Below are 16,392 nucleotides of genomic sequence, written 5' to 3' on the forward strand. Positions count from 1 at the left end.
TGTTCCTAGTTGCTGATGTTACATACCAATATTGGGCGTTGACTTTCCTCGGCATTTCAACCTGCTCGTTGACATGCTAACCAAACGTCTAGTAGACTCTACAACGGACATCATGGTCCAAGGCATCGCTCTCACAGCATTCGACGCGCTCCCTAGAGAGTGCCTACGTGCAGTCTGTATACGAAACATTACTTCAAGATTTTCCGGCGTTGATATGGCTGCACAATTCCCAACATCCAATCAAACATGATGTAATCCATCGCATCGTAACAACCAGACAACCTGTTTCTGCCCGCCCACGTTGCATGAACCCCGACCGCATGAAGGTTGCAGAACAATAATCGGCACATATGCTTGAAATGAAAATCGTACGTCCATCGTCAAGTTCTTGGGCCTCGTCCCTACACATGGTCCGAAAGAAGAAAACCGGAGACTGGCGACACAATCTGGTACTCACAGTACCAGATTATGATGAATGAAGAAAGAATAAACAATTAACACTGGGACAACACAACCAGCTCTTTCAAAAGATCTGGTTGTGTTGTCCCAGTGTTAATTGTTTATTCGTTCTTCATTCATCCTTGAACCAACACACTCTTCTCCCAAGCAAGGGTACCGGATTGTTACCCGCTTACTTGCATCGACGATTTGACCTCGTCTCTTCAGGCTCCAAAATCTTCTCCAAAACTTATATAGTTAAAGCATATCACCAGATACCGACACACCCCCTCCTGACATCCCCAAGAGAACTATTGCTACTCCGTTCAGTCTTTTCGAATATGTGAGAATGCCATTCGGCTGGCGTAACCCAGCCCACACGTTTCAATGCTTTGTAGATCAAGTGACTTGAGATCTTCATTTTTGTTACGCGTACCTCGATTACCTTCTCATTTTCAGCATAGACCAACAAGAAAACCTGAAACATCTTAAACTTCTGTTCCACCGCCTCGATGAATATAGACTCATAATCAGTCAGAACAAGTGCGAATTCGCTGTGACCGAAATCAGTTTTTTCGGTCTCTGCCTAGACCAGCACGGACTTCGACTCCTCGAAATGAAAGTCAACGCCATTCAAAATTTTCCCAAGCCAAGCTCCATTCGTAAACTTCGAGAATTTCTTGGTTTAATAAATTTCTACAGGCGTTTCATTCCTAACTACGCTGAGATAGTAAAACTGCTAACTGACCTTCTCAGAGGTGCGCGAGCACCTTCCACGGCACTGCAGTGGCCCTCCCAAACCACAGCGGAATTTCACTATGCCAAACAAGCACTAGCTGACGCCACCCTGCTATTCCATCCCAGACCAAATGTTCCACTGGGTGATTCCACGAGAGATCGAACCTGCAGGTCAACTCAACATTTTTATTTTTTCTGGTTTTTTATATGTGATTTAAACAGAAATGAATCGTACGAAACTGAACTGTTTTTTTTTCAAAAACGCGTTGTCACTCTGAGGAAAAAAAAATGTTTCGAGATTGCGCGACGGCCCCGCTCCTACCGTGGACTGAATTAGTTGCCACCTTTGCGGTCCTGTGGAAGGAAGGCAAAGGGTGGAAGGCCAAAAATGGTTCCTGTTTCATATAGTACGCCAAAGTTTAAGTCAACTGCATGCAATTATTATGTCCTTTATGAATTAAAAAAATACATAAAAAATTCATAACTTTAGAACAGGCGCAACAAATACACTAACTTTTAGGCCTTCTACCTCAATATGTATGGCATTAGCGACTTTGAAAACTATGCATATTATAGGCAAGAAAATTGAAATTATACGTGCAAATTATGAACTTCCAATAAAAATAGAAACAAAGAAATAATATTTTGAAAGAACACATTTTCAGAAAAATGCCCCCATATTGAAAAAAACAAAATAAAAAAAACCCGGTCTCAATTGTATTAAAACTCTGGGGTACAACTCTCCTTCGGCTAGACAAAAAGAATGTACAAAAACATGTTGCATCATTTGCTTGGTACAAAAGTTCTGAGCTGTCAAAGTGGCGGTTGCGAGGCGTCTTGACTCCGGCGTTTTTCGCTTCACCCCGGTAAGTCTTTCTTTTTTTTTTTTTTAAGTATTTTTTCCACAAATAAAAAAAAATTGTGTTGTAGCTTGCTGTAATAAAAACATATTTCCAGTTTTTCTTTTTAATTTTTTTTTTGTGGTTGTTTACTAATGAAAGTTTACGCTCCTTCATCGCGCTTGGACTTCGCATGTCTCGTTTATTAAAACTGCAGGGAATAAAAGAACGACGCCTCGGGTACAATGCTAAAGGGCGCTTATGTTACGGCGAAACCAAGGAGGAGGTTCATTTACGTTCGCCACGCGGTATTCGTGATTCGCAGTCGCTGTCGCAGTCAGGAGCTAGTAAGATATATTTGTGCTCACGTTTGCCGCGGGGCAAACGTACACAACCCCCTTGGCTCCGCCAGTAACATAAGCGCCCCGTACCCTTGTACCCGAGGCGTCGTGCCTCTGTTCTCTACAATTCGAATAAACGAATAAACGAAACTCGGGTATACTTCAGCCTAACTCCGGCACGAACAGTTGTTCATGCGCTTCTTTCCTTACGTTTAAAAACGTAACAACGACCTAAATATGACGACTCGTCAACTCCTCCCCTTGAAGAATATTTGGAGAATCCACAACTCTGGGCGCATGAAGGTGGATTACTGCGGCGGTTCAGCTAGACTCTTTTTGAATGCGCGGTGGCAGAGTTGGTGTCGACGCGTCAGGGATGTCGCCTGGACGTTTGAGTGTTTTGTGCGCGTATGCCCATGGGAATGGCACAGATGCAGAGGTTCACTGCACGTGAACTTTGACTCTGCCTGGTTCGTGGCAACTGGAGTTGGTCGTCAGCGGAGGATCTCCTCGGTCGCAACAGCATTGCGAAACCTTATGGCTTCAGTTGGTTTGGCGGCGCTGACGAAGCAACGGGAGAGGCGACAGACGTCGCCGTTGCGCACTTAATGCACGCAGCACATAGCTCAGAGGTTTTTGCGCCGATTACCTCCGCGTTCACAACAAGAAGATACATTGCAACATAAATTTTCACAGTGTCAAGCGTTTAGATGTTATGTTACTGCGGACGCTGCATGCTACAAAAATCTGGTAATTTGCAGGATACAGAACAGCAGGTCTGACAGCACCGCTTTGGGGCGCCTGAAGGTGCTCATATCCTTCTCGACCGGCAAACCTGATGAAACCAACGAGACATTTCTTCGGGAAGAAAAAGAGCTAATATCCTTTTCTGCCGGCTCACCTTAAGAAACCTACGAGACATTTCTTCAGGAAGGAGAAGCAGTCAATAACCTGAATTTTTGTTTACGAAGTTTTTCCGTTGAAGCCAGCATATTCCATTCGGGAGCCCCTCAGAAAATCTAATAGGGAGAAAAAGGGGGCCAAGATTGAAAATAAAGTGTTGACAAAAATACGCGCAAGCTGAAGTATCACCTATGTACTTAAACATGAGCGTATTTTTGTCAACACTTCCTGTTCAATCTCTGCCTGCTTTCTCTACCGATTAGATTTTCTGAGCCGCTTCCGAATGGAAGATGCTGGCTTCAACGGAGAAACATTGGAAAGTTGGACATACCTGGTGAGGTCATTCACTGTTTTTCATCCTGAAAAAATGTCTCGTCAGTTTTGTCCAGTGTGCCGGCAGATGAGTATACGAGCACCTTCAGGCGCCCGAAGCAGTGGCGGCAGACCTGCAAATCCTGCAAATTACCAGATTTTTGTATCATGCAGCGTCCGCAGTAATTTAACATCTAAACACTTGACACTGTGAACATTTCTGTTGGAAGGTATCTTCTTCTTGCGAACGCGGAGGTAATCGGCGCAAAAAAGTCGGAGCTATGTGCTGCGTGCATTGAGGGCACAACGGCGACGTCTGTCGCCTCTACCGTTGCTTCGTCTGCGCCGCCAAACCAACTGAAGCCCTGAGGTTTCGCAATGCTGTTGCAACCGAGGAGATCCCCCGCTGACGACCAACGCCAGTGGCCACGAACCAGGCAGAGTCAAAGTTCACGTGCAGTGAACCTCTGCATCTGTGCCCTTCCCATGGGCATACACGCACAAACACACAAACGCCCAGATGACATCACTGACGCGTCGACACCAACTCTGCCACCGTGCATTTGAAAAGAGTCTAGCTGAACTGTCGCAGTAATCCACCTTCATGGACTTAGAGTTGTGGATTCTCCAAATATTCTTCAAGGGGAGGCGTTGACAAGCCGTTCTATTTCAGGTCGTTGTTACGTTTTGAGACGTAAGGAAAGAAGCGCATGAAACTGTTAGGCTGAAGTCTACTCGAGTTTCGTTTATTAGAACTGTAGAGAATAGAGGCACGACGCCTCTGGTACAAGGGTGCAGGGCGCTTGTGTTACGGCGGAGCCAAGGGGGCGGAGGGGGGGGGGGGGGGGGGTGTATGTTTGCCCCGCGGCAAACGTGAGCTCAAATATCTTACTAGCTCCTGACTCCGCCATCGACCGCGAATCACGTATACCGCGTGGCCAACGTAAGTGAACCTCCTCCTTGGCTTCGCCATAACATTAGCGCCCTTTAGCATTGTACCCGAGGCGTCGTTCTTTTATTCCCTGCAATTTTAATAAACGAGACATGCGAAGTCGAAGCGCGATAAAGGAGCGTAAACGTTCATAAACAACCACACGAAAAAAAAATCTGGAAATATGTTTTTATTACAGCAAGCTACAAGACCTAAATTTATTATTTGTGACAAAAAAAAAATTACTTCTCCTAAAAAAAAAAGAAAAAAAAAGAAAAAACTTAGCGGGGTGAAGCAAAAAACGCCGGAGACAAGACGCCTCGCAACTGCCACTTTGACAGCTTAGAACTTTTGTACAAAGCAAATGATGCAACATGTTTTTAAACATTCTTTTTGCCTGGCTTAAGAAGAGTTGTACCCCAGAGTTTTAATTAAATCGAGACAGGTTTTTTTTTCATTTTGTTTTTTTCAATATGGGTATTTTTTGAAAAATTTGTTTTTTTTTTCAAAATTTGTTTTCTATGCTTTTATTTTTATTTGAAGTTCATATTTTGCAGGTATAATTTAGATGCCCTGGCCTATATTGTGTATAGTGTTCGAAGTCGCTAATGCCATACGTACATAGTGAGGTAGAAGGCCTGAAATTTAGTGTATTTGTTGCGCCTGGTCAAAAGTTATGAATTTTTTATATTTTCTTTAATCCATAAAGGACATAATATTTGCATGCAGTTGACTTCAACTTTGGCGTACTACCTGAAACAGGAAACATTTTTGGCCGACCGCCCTTTGCCTGCCGTCCACAGAACCGCAAAGTTGCCAATTAATGCAGTCCACGGTGGGAGCAGGGCCGTCGCGCAATCTTGAAACATTTTTTTTCTCATAGTGAAAACGCGTTTTCGAAAAAAAAAGTTCAGTTTCGTACGATTCATTTGTGTGTACATTACATATAAAAAAACCACAAAAAATAAAAATGTTGAGTGGACCTGCAGGTTCGATCTCTCGTGGAATCACCCCACTGAACATCATGGTTGAGGCTTCCAACACTGCTGCTGGGGCAATTGTGCAATAATACATCGGAGCAGTCTGGCACCCGATTGCATTTTTCTTTGAAAAAATTGGATCCTGCAGAGTGCAGCTACAGCACTTTCGGCCGTGAACTCCTGGCAGTATACTTAACCATCAGGCACTTCAAACAATTTTTAGATGGTCGGCAGTTCTTTTCTCATGGACAATAACCTCTCACTTATGTTTTGAAATCATCAAGCGATAAGTTCTCTCCACGAGAAACACGGCACCTATCTTACATCGCCGATTTCACGACAGACATCCGACATGTTAAGGGGTCTCACAACCCAGCAGCGGACGCCCTGTCGCGCATATCACCGACCTTCGACTGCAATGCTATATCACCTACCATCGACTTCGCAGATATGGCGGCCGCGCAACAAGGTGACAAGGACATCCTCCTGCTCACACAGCTATCCAACCAACTGAAGCTCTTAAAGATTACGATTCCGCACTGTGATCACGCTCTCCCTGCGATGTTTCAACTGGAGTGCTGCGACCTGTTGTCCCTGTACTGTTTCGCAGTCAGGTTTTTGACTCGCTTCATGGTCTCTCGCACACTCGGATACGCGCAAGGCAGCGTTTGATAACACAATGTTTTATTTTGCACAGCGTAAATAAGGATGGGAGAGAATGGACACGCGCTTGTATCGGTTGCCAAAAATCAAAAATTCATCGCCACAACTCCCAGACTTTCAACAATTCCCCGTGACCACCACACGACTTGATAACATCCATATTGACATTATCGGTCCTTTACCTCCATCAGATGGGAACACATAGATACTTACGTGCATCGATAGATTCACACGCTAACGAAAGCCTACCATCGCGCGGGTTTTCTTGAGTGAATGGGTTGCAAGGTTTGGTGTGCCATCCAGCATAACAGACCGCGGACGGCAGTTAGAGTCAGCTTTATTTCGCTCCTTCATGCATCTGCTCGGTAATACTGTATACGCACAACCGCGTATCATCCTATCGCCAACAGTATGGTAGAAAGATTCCATCGCTCACTCAAGTCCTCACCCAAGGCACAAGAAGATTCCACTTATTGGTGCAGACATCTACCACTCATTCTACTTGGCCTCTGATCTGCAGTCAAGTAAGAGCTCAACTGCAGCCCTGAAGAACTCGCGTATGGCAGCACTTCACGTCTTCCAGGTGATTCCCCCCCCCCCCCCCCCCCCGCCAAGTGATCCGCAAGCTGAACCGGACCCTGTAACCTACTACAATAAACTAAAAGCTGCCTTGCGCAGAGTACGCCCAGTGCAGCCAAAACTACAACTCACTGTGTCTTTTGACCGACTCAAACCTGTGCAATGGTAGCTGCCATCAGGACACGTGGCTGTCGACGCGTCACCTGTGCTACGCCCCTCTGCCGTCCGCTTCTCTAGGAGGGGGGCACTCATAGCAACGAACAAAGAAGACGCAAAAGCGCGAGGAATTCGATAATAATCGAGTCGGCGGTAACGGTCGGCGGTGGCGGGCTCCTTCTCGTTTTGTGTATATTGAATAACTTATAGTTCCAATTAGAAGCTGCTGAGCATCATGGAAAACCACTAAACTTAATTTACTACTTGTGTCGCAGTAAATCTATTGCTGGGGAAACGCGGATGACAATTCAATCATCCGCGTTTCCCTACGGCTAGCTTTCCGCCTGCTGCACGGGTAGTAACTTTGGTGCACCCCTGCTTTATTCACGTCCTTGAATTTGTTCTAATATAGACGGATTTAGTAGTTTTCGATGATGCTCAGCACGTTTGTGAGTAAAACCGTATCCTGATTCGCAATAATTAAGATATTAATTCTACAATGTCTCCCTCCAGAATGTCCTCCTGGTCGTATAACCCACCTGCACCAATATCTCTTGTGTATATTTTAAAGATGTTTTGTAATCAATGCGTTCGAATTTAAATCAAACACCCCCTACATGAGGCTCGCGAAAACTTTAAATTGAATCATGCCTAGTTTTTGGTGTTTTAACAAAACCTTTACATCACCTCGGGTGAGAAGGTATCACAGGCCGTGATTTTGTACTCAAATTGTGACACCTGTACCATGTTCTTTAATATAGAGCAACAAGGTAAGAAACCAGCTGAGCGGCTAAGAGGCTGAGAGGCTGATTCAACTCCAATAATAATTTCCTTTAATATCTTAACATACCGCAGTTCAAAGGAGGGCAATAAATCAGTGTCAAATAATAAATCCGACACGAGTTTCCTGACCCAAATGAAAACAGGAAATGACAACTTTGGGCATTTACTCAATAACCAAAGCAAAGTAACATAGCTTGTTGCTTTTGCAGTATTCTGATTCTTCCTAATTACTTGACCCTAGGTAGATATATTAAAAGAAGTAAGCAAGCCCTTAAAAACACGTGTTGCAAAACATTACTGTGAAGTGGCATAGGACAAAGAAACTGGAAAGGTCTTGCCTTCATCTCTGAAATTTACAATTATAAAGGGGCACTGAGCCTTTCCCGCAATTGTTTATTTAGGGGCATAACTCAATCTACGTGCTCTAAGCAACCTAAAAACAAACATTACATTCATGTGTGGGCGATGTTTCTGTTGTAAACGGTTTAAGGAGATTGACACCAGATGGCACTATCGGAGCAGAAGAGCTGGGCCCAGCCCTTCTTCGCGCAGCGGCGCCATCTCGTGTCAGCGATAGTTCCTAGGTAATCGACCTTTCATATCAATTTTAATAGAAAAATCGGCCATGCGTGAATGTAATGTTTGGTTTGTTAGGAAGATTAGAACCCATAGATTGAGTTACAACCATGAATAGATTATTGCAGAGTGGCAATTAGTGCCTCTAAAAGGCCTTCTAAACAATCACCATATCTTATTCAGGTAATATAAAAACCATAGAGGAAGATTTTGGACACCTGAAGTCCGCCATGTCGTGTTATATTCGTTATTACATTTGCATAAATAATAAAACAAAACAAAAAGAAGCAATGAAGATTTGAAATACGCGAAATAATAAAAAAATGTAGGGACGAAGACAGACAGCACGTTGAATTCAGCTGACAACCGACATCTGTCGCTTTATTCTTTCGTGTTTTCTAAATCATCTTTACCAACCCGCTCTAAGTTTACTTTCTCAAGCAAAGAATGCTGACTATGTGACATCTGCCAGGCAAAGTATGAAGAAAGGTATCTCCACACATTATACAGATCTGTGTCGCCTTCAGTGACAAAAATGTATATATGATATCAGCATGGTTTTTTGCTGTTGAATTGTGGAATAATATCTAAATGGGTCACACGATTTTTATTAATATGTGTATTATATACCTTACGAGGAAAACTCAGTGCCTCTATTAGTTCTTTCATACGATAAGTTGTATTTCTTTGCAAAAATATTCACACTTTAAAGATTATCAATGAAATATTATTACTGCATTCATTTTTGGCACAATAATATAAATAGGGCAAATAAAGTAAACCAGTTGTCATTACAATGTTCAGTTTAAGATATCTGCTGCTTCTATGCTATTATTTTCTTTGAAAAAGTTTGTGGTAGCAAAAGTGCCTATATAAATATACGATACAGCTGTTACCTATAAGAAACATATTTCTGCTGACTGCACACTAATCCGGAAGATGATACAAAGACAAAAATGAACAAAATACCTGATCAGATCATGATAATGTCTATATTCTAAACAGCAGATAAAATAAGCGTTCAACACTGATATTGTGGTGTTCATAGATGTTTCTGTGATTAACCTACCTAACTTGGTCGTAAATGTTTACAAATTAAAACCTAATTTATGTACACATATACCTCTCATTTTATTGCGTACGATTTAAGCCAAAGATGTGAGTCTGTTAGGCCGGCTTTACAATTTAAAAATATGCCATATAATGGCCGGTGGACACATAAAAACCACAAGCAACTTTTAGAAAAGTCACTATTTAGGAATGTTCTCCTATAAAATATCAAGGGGCCGAGCTTTCCGTCTTAAGGGTGATGGAGCACTTAGTCGAGGGTGTTGTGAAAAGGGTACTTTTCTAAGATCCCCTTTAGAGTTTGCCATTAAATTTACTCCATATGATGTCTGCCGTTCTGGTTTTCAGAATGCCAGCTGTGGACGTACGAAAACCCTACGAATGATGTTATCCAAGAGTGCCTTGGTACTTACAAGACGTTATGCGAAGGAGAAATATACGAGGTCTACAACGAAATATGCCTGACGTAAAGTCCATCTTCTGAAAAAAAGAATAAACATATTGGCTCCCAATTTTAATTTTTTATAAAACTTTGTTCTATATACTGAACACTACGTGTCAAACATACCAGTATTTTCGTATATATCTTACTTTAAACCAAAGACTCCTAAACAGCCTTTTTTTACTTTCTTAATAATTAATAAAATACATTCCTCGAAACACTTTTTTAGGAATAAAAAAACAATGGTTTCGGTGGAATTAGCTTTTAGAAGAGTTTCTACGAAAGAAGAACTGGCCGTTATGGGGCTATAGATAGCCTATATATGTTTCTAAGACAAGACGGGAGCTTATCTTCCGCTTCTTCAATACTGAACAAAAATAGACTTCTTTAAATCCCTCGTATCCCTGATTGGGCTATTTTATTTTGCTATGAAAAAAAAAAGGTATATATATCTAAAACGTTTTTCGCGAAAACTTTGTATATATTGCTTTGAAGGAATTTTAATGGTTTATTAGTTTCTTTAATGAAGTCAACATCAGAGCTGGTCTGGCCGTTAAGGCATCGTAGCTATGTCGCGGTTCCAAGACACCTAGGGAGCTCTTTCCCCTTTTTCCTCTTTTCTACTAAAGTAAAATCAAGTTTCTTTTTTTTTGTTTTTTTTTACGTACACTAGTTTCCGGTGTAGCGGGAAAGACTCTGGCAACTGGTGTTGGTCAGTCAGAAGCAAGTAAAGCGAGATATGTAACGCTTGTATCGGCCGACGTTCGACGTTTTACTTCAGTGCCTCGAACGCCCTCCTTTTGATGTGTTTAGGTTCCCATTTCGTTTACGAATGCAAATTGGTTCCGACTTGTCAAACAATGACGTCGCAAAATCTGGAGTGTTATGCTGTCAAAAATTTGCGATTATGGTGGTTGAACGTAGAAATTATGGAAAGAAAGGACGACAAAGGGCAAGTGTCAATGTCGTCGCGGCTTCGCAACTCCAGACTGCCAAAGCTTCTGCGAACTCTCCACCCCATAAACTACCGCTGATTCGGAAACACCGCTAGGACAGCGGCCGACGAAAACATGACACTCCTATGCACCTTTCCAAAAAACACTCGACCCCAGGGGCAACAAACCGTTTGTGAGCCCAGTCACTGAGTTTGAGGCTAGACTCTCACCGGCGTCCCTCCTAACCCTAACCGAGTGGACTGTGATTTCAATAGGCGCAGCCCGCGTAGGCGCAGTTTCAAACGCTGCTGACGGCTAAATTCTCGTCTTTTCCCGCTATATTTTGCGTTTCATGGTACATGCATTTTTCCGAGGACATTGAGAAAGCATTGTGCCACATTTAAACAAACAAAAAAAGCAAAAAAAAAACAAAAAACTGTAAACTATTTTTGTTGGATACGCGCGCGACAGAACGAATGCGACTATGTATAGTTCTAGTTATTTTTTTTTTACGATAAGTTTTGACGGCGCCGCGGGATTCGCCGCATATGTGAAACGACAAAGAGCTTTGCTGTCAAAAATAAATTGCAACAGAACAGGGCCGAAAGGCATGCATTTTGCACGCTCACAAATAACGTGTTTACCGATGTACAGGACACGGACATACAATTGAGGAAGTGTTAACATTCGAACAATATATCGTACGTACCACACGATGCAGCGTTATCCGAAAAGAATTTATTTGAGAAAGATCTCAAATAACACAGTCACAGTCGACGACAGTCACACCTTGACGATCGGAAGGAATCCGAGATGACTTCGTTTTGGGGCGCTTTTTGGGGAGAGCTTCCTTTTTTCACAACCGCACAAGGCAAATAAACAAACGCGACTGACCCGTTTATCACCCCAATCCGGACAACTATTTTTGGAGACGACTGAGGATTCTACGCGGATTATCTCTGGGAGGGGGGAGAACAATGTTCGCAAAAGTCGCGTCGAGGGTCGTACGACGTCCTTCACCTTCTTCGTTTCCAGTGAATGTCGAGCAGAAAACTTGAATGGTAGGCACTTACCAGCCTTATGTCTCACAATGGAAGATAACACAAAAAGGGTACACAGCACGCATAAAAAAAATTAAGTGGAAACTTTCAAGAGGGGCGAGAGAACGTCGAATGCAAAACCGCAAAAAAGTAGGTAGAGAACCGGACTGACCAGGTCTTCACAGTCCCAGAGAGTGGCAGAAAATTTCTAGCTGATAGAGGGCGCGAGAGTCGCACCAGCCGCATCAGCATCAGCAACATGGTGGCGGCCTAGGAGCGTTTTTTGGAAAGGTGTATAACGTCGTCAGGTGGAAATCGAGGAGCCACCTTTTTATATTCGGTAAACACGCGTTACGGGCACCTTCATTTTACGCCTGTGACGTCGTGAATCCTGAGAGCCCGAGACGGGCTCTATCAATAGGTCAGTGGAGAGATCCGGGAGTAAGGGGAAATAGTCCTCAGTATTTAGAAAATAGCTGACAGAAAGCCTTAACAAGTAGAGTACATAACAAGATCAAGCCCATAAACAAGGTCACCAGCGAAATCGAAGTGGCAAGAAGACAGGTTGCTTCTAAGGCTGTTTTCGCCATCCTTTCTTTTGTCGGCCAACGTGACCTGGGACAGTCAAGCAGGTTGCTCCTTTCGTCGTGAGATAGTATTATGCCCATGGACAAGTTATACGCGTGTAACCCGCCAGTCGTGACGAAGTATTTCTTGTTTGTGGCAAGTCCATTTTCATGAGATCCAGTGTCTCGTTCATAGGCAAGACTAAATAGATAGTCCTGCATTGTATACCCTTCGGTCTGTAGTCAATAAAGGACAAGTTTAGAACAGAGACAGTTTCGTGAAGTTCAACACTGATTATTGGACATAAATGCTTATTTAATGTCCGCTGGGTTTCTGCGTAATTTCAGTGCGTAACTGTTACCGTACGATTAAGAAGAAATAGAAAAGTTGATGGGTTTGTCGCACACGTGGTCATTTAAAAAAATTGAAAGCAGTTACGTCTCCAGACTTTATCACTAAGTTCAATGCATACCAACTAGGCAAACTCATCACGTAGCTGCATTTTAATCACTTTTATTATGAATGAACGGCGTACGGCCTCCATTTAGCGAGGGGGCGCGCGTATTTTCTCGCAAAATGTATAAGGCGATGGGTCTCGAGGATTTTTGAGTGCTATGTGAACATGTCGGCAAGACAGGACACTTAAAAGAAAGAAGAAAAGCCTTGTCATACGTCTAGTTGTGACGGGTTTCGACTGTTTAATGGTGTCTTTTGATCGTTTTGTTATTCGCTGTCGAAGTAGAAACAATGGAAAGCAGCATCTGCGCACTCACGACAATTTTGATGACGCCGATTGCAAATAACACCCCAATGTTTTTTTTTTGTTTTTTTTTTTAAATTTTGTTATGCAATTTAATAAGGTGTTAGCTGACCGTTCAATCAAAATTTTCTACAGTCAGTAATATTCTAAATAAAGCCCGAAACGCAACTGCCCGAAACCGAAAAAGTAACATGAGCGCGGAAGCTCATTGCGAAGACACGTGGATCACGTGTATCGAGGAGGAGGGAGAAATATAGAGGAGGAAAACATCACCAGAAGCCACCTGGCTACGGGGCTGGGCAGTATCGCGATACAAGTGTATCGCAATAGTATGTTAGGGATACTTTCGAGTATCTGTATCTCTCTGTCGAGATACATTCGAAAAATATATTTGTATCTTAGTAGTGAAATGCATTTAAGATGTGTCACTTGTATCTTGATGCTTTAGCAGTCTTATGCATCTCGTTATATTTGTTGTCCTTTTTAAGATAAATTTAAGAAGTTAAGAGCATCAATTTGGTGCAGGTTGCTTTGTAATTTATAATATGAACCAGTCCTATAACATGATCTATCTCAGTCACCGACATTAAAAAACAACTGGGGTTTAAAAATGATACGGGCGAGAATAACAAAATGAGCTCGTCTCACAAAGCCCTCCACTCTTTGCTATTAAGCAGAGAGATCGCTGTAAAGAAGTTGAGTGCATAAAACGTACGGTCCTCTTGTCTGGCAGTTTGAGATGCGCCTTCACGGCAAAACAGGATTCATTTCGGGCACACGACTTTTGTCATGTATGCTACGCAGTCTTAATCGTTCTGTAACTATGAGGTTCAGAGGGGGTGACATGTTTTTGCTTAGCGGTAATATGAATAAATAAAGAGTTCGAGGTAGGGGAACAGCATTAAATGACATAAAACAGAAGCTGAAATCATAAATTACCATTCATATTTTCCACGAACTAAACGTTCACCGCCTAGCACCGTTCGGGAAAAAAATGTGTCTCTATAAGTGTCGGTATCTGTATTCCGGAATACTTTTGCGCCTTCTTTGCAGAAGTATTTCAGAGATATCCCGCAGCATAAAAGACAAACGTATTTCAGCATCTGTATTTTGGGCATTAAAACACAAGTAGCTCAGTATTGGCATTTCCTGCCCAGCACTGCATGGCTACACCCGACCGCGTTGTATTCTTCTTCTGCTTCTTCGGCATGTGAAGCTGACGACGACGACCAAGTTGCATGCACCGTTTGTCGTGCGATTGTTTCGCAATTATATCCCTTCCGCTCGATGTTCTGCTCTAGAAGATCGATTGGCCGGTACCACGAACAACAGTTCCTTAGTAGCAAGCTCACTTCCGTCGCAACCTCAATCCGTCGAACACCGCCATCGCGTCGTACACCTCGCGGTATGTCGCCATATTGAGAATGCAGTGTACATGTACTTCCAGTGGTATGTGCAACTTTATTTTTTAGATGAACGTATTGGCAGCTTTTCGCAGGCCACATAAATAGGGTTCGTGTTCTTTCCTATTTTAATATTAAATGTGAGCCTTAGATGACCAAAGGAACTTGAATATATTTGGTACACATAGTTTTAGCGCCACGTGACTATGAAAACCAAAGTGGTTGCGACTGAAACCGGCGAATTGTCGACCGGCTTTTGTAGAATGGAAATGGATAGATGGAAATAACTTTATTTATTTATAGAGGTGGAGGCGGTTATGCCCGCGCTCCTTCGGCAGTTAGCCACCCCTGGTGGCCGGAAGACCATGGGCCTCGGCTACCTCGGCAGCACGACGGACGACCTGTAATGGATCTTTTCCACATACCGTCGTCCACTTTCTTATCGTCCACCTTCTTTTTTTGTGTAATACAATTATATACGTATATGCTGCAATTACGTGTTCTACTCGCTGATCCACAGCCTCCTTCCGTACCGACTTCCGCCGCTTGGCATTGGGCGCTTGTGCGTGGCGCAGAACGCTTCTCGGAAAAGGTCCATTGGGTGGTCGCGTCTGAGCTGCGTAGCGCAGCGTCCCACCGCTCCTTCGAGGGGAAGAGAGAAGGAGGGAAAGAAGGGCAAGCCCTTGATATATGGGAGAGGGTAGCCCTGGCACTGCAGAAAATGCAGGTAGGATTGTAGAGGGATGGGTAGATATGGGAGAGGACGTGGGGGCTGGGGAAGGAGTGTGTATGTAGCTGGCGCCACATAACACTCTGTTTACGGGAAAGGGTTTGAGTCGCAGGAGGGTAAAGGCGGCGCGCGAGACGGTAATAAGAGGTAAAGTCATAGAAAGCGACTAACCGCTCACGCGCTGAATGAGCCCCGTGATTTCGAAACTGGGTCCACCCCGGATGAAAATAAAATAAATTTGAGTCTCAAATTGTGTTTTGGGTAGTTGACCTCTTATAGGTTATGCTCTAATAAATATCGTCGTGAGGATAAATATTTCATCGAAGCTTTTATGTGCTAGGATCTGGGGTAAAAATGCGTCCATAGAGGGTAGCACAAAACTCCCGTTTAAACGGCTCTACTTCTTTCCGATCGGTACTGGCAAGTATAAACAAAAAGAGGGGACAACCCTCGTGAGTCAGCCTTCCTTCCTTGGCATTGTTAGACTGTGAGCTCCTGATCCCTTGTTATCATCTACAGTCACCGACGTATCTCAGCTAAGAGTGCGGTATAACAAAGCTGAGTGCAAAACGCGCACAAGTAACCTTCTTCTCTTTCGCATCCGCGATGTTGATAAAGAGACTTAGGCTCAATTAGAAAAAAAAAAACTATCCCTCAGGTGTGCCTCGAAAAATTGAGTTTAGAACTTGCCCATCAGAGACCATAAGACAATGATCACTTTAGTCACTAAGAATTAAATAAAGACAATTAAACAACAATGTCGTGTACGTGTCTTCATTGGAATTATATGTAAATCGTATAGATGCCGTATAGCTGTAAAGATGCCAGGTTCGCTGGTCCTCCATCTTCACGTAAAGTAGGTGGGCTCTACAATTTCCTATAAGTTCCCCTTTCACTTGTTAATCAGTGCTACAAGTGAAGCATTTTTGTTTTCTGGCGTGCTTCCCATGCTTGACTCACACCCTTGCCAGGAAGGATAAGCGAGTTGGGACAGCGTAACTAGATAGGCAAGAGGTGACAGGCGACCTCGTATCTGCGTATGTTATCCCTAGCTGAACCGAGCAACACTTAAAATACATGTAACGGGGTGAGAAAGATCAGCTGTGACTTACTCTTGGCTCAAGGTTCAGATGGCAGAAGAGAGTTGGACTTTCGAATCCTCAAAATACAGTTCTCAACTTTCGGGACCTCTCTCGCATCACGTCATA

At 43.2% G+C, this 16,392-nt stretch overlaps 1 protein-coding gene across 1 annotated transcript in view; it reads left to right on the top strand.

The window, feature by feature from the left end:
• Positions 1–9,777, top strand: part of LOC115323632 — a 32,868-nt gene extending 23,091 nt beyond the window's left edge. Inside the window, exons 4-5 of the mRNA XM_040214316.1 lie at positions 7,570–7,650; positions 9,656–9,777. Coding sequence (XP_040070250.1) covers positions 7,570–7,650; positions 9,656–9,777 — 203 coding nt within the window. The remainder of the gene's footprint in view (positions 1–7,569; positions 7,651–9,655) is intronic.
• Positions 9,778–16,392: the final 6,615 nt, after the last annotated feature.

Source organism: Ixodes scapularis, unplaced genomic scaffold (genome assembly GCF_016920785.2).
Source record: "Ixodes scapularis isolate PalLabHiFi unplaced genomic scaffold, ASM1692078v2 PGA_scaffold5__190_contigs__length_132052651, whole genome shotgun sequence".
Lineage (NCBI taxonomy): Eukaryota > Metazoa > Arthropoda > Arachnida > Ixodida > Ixodidae > Ixodes > Ixodes scapularis.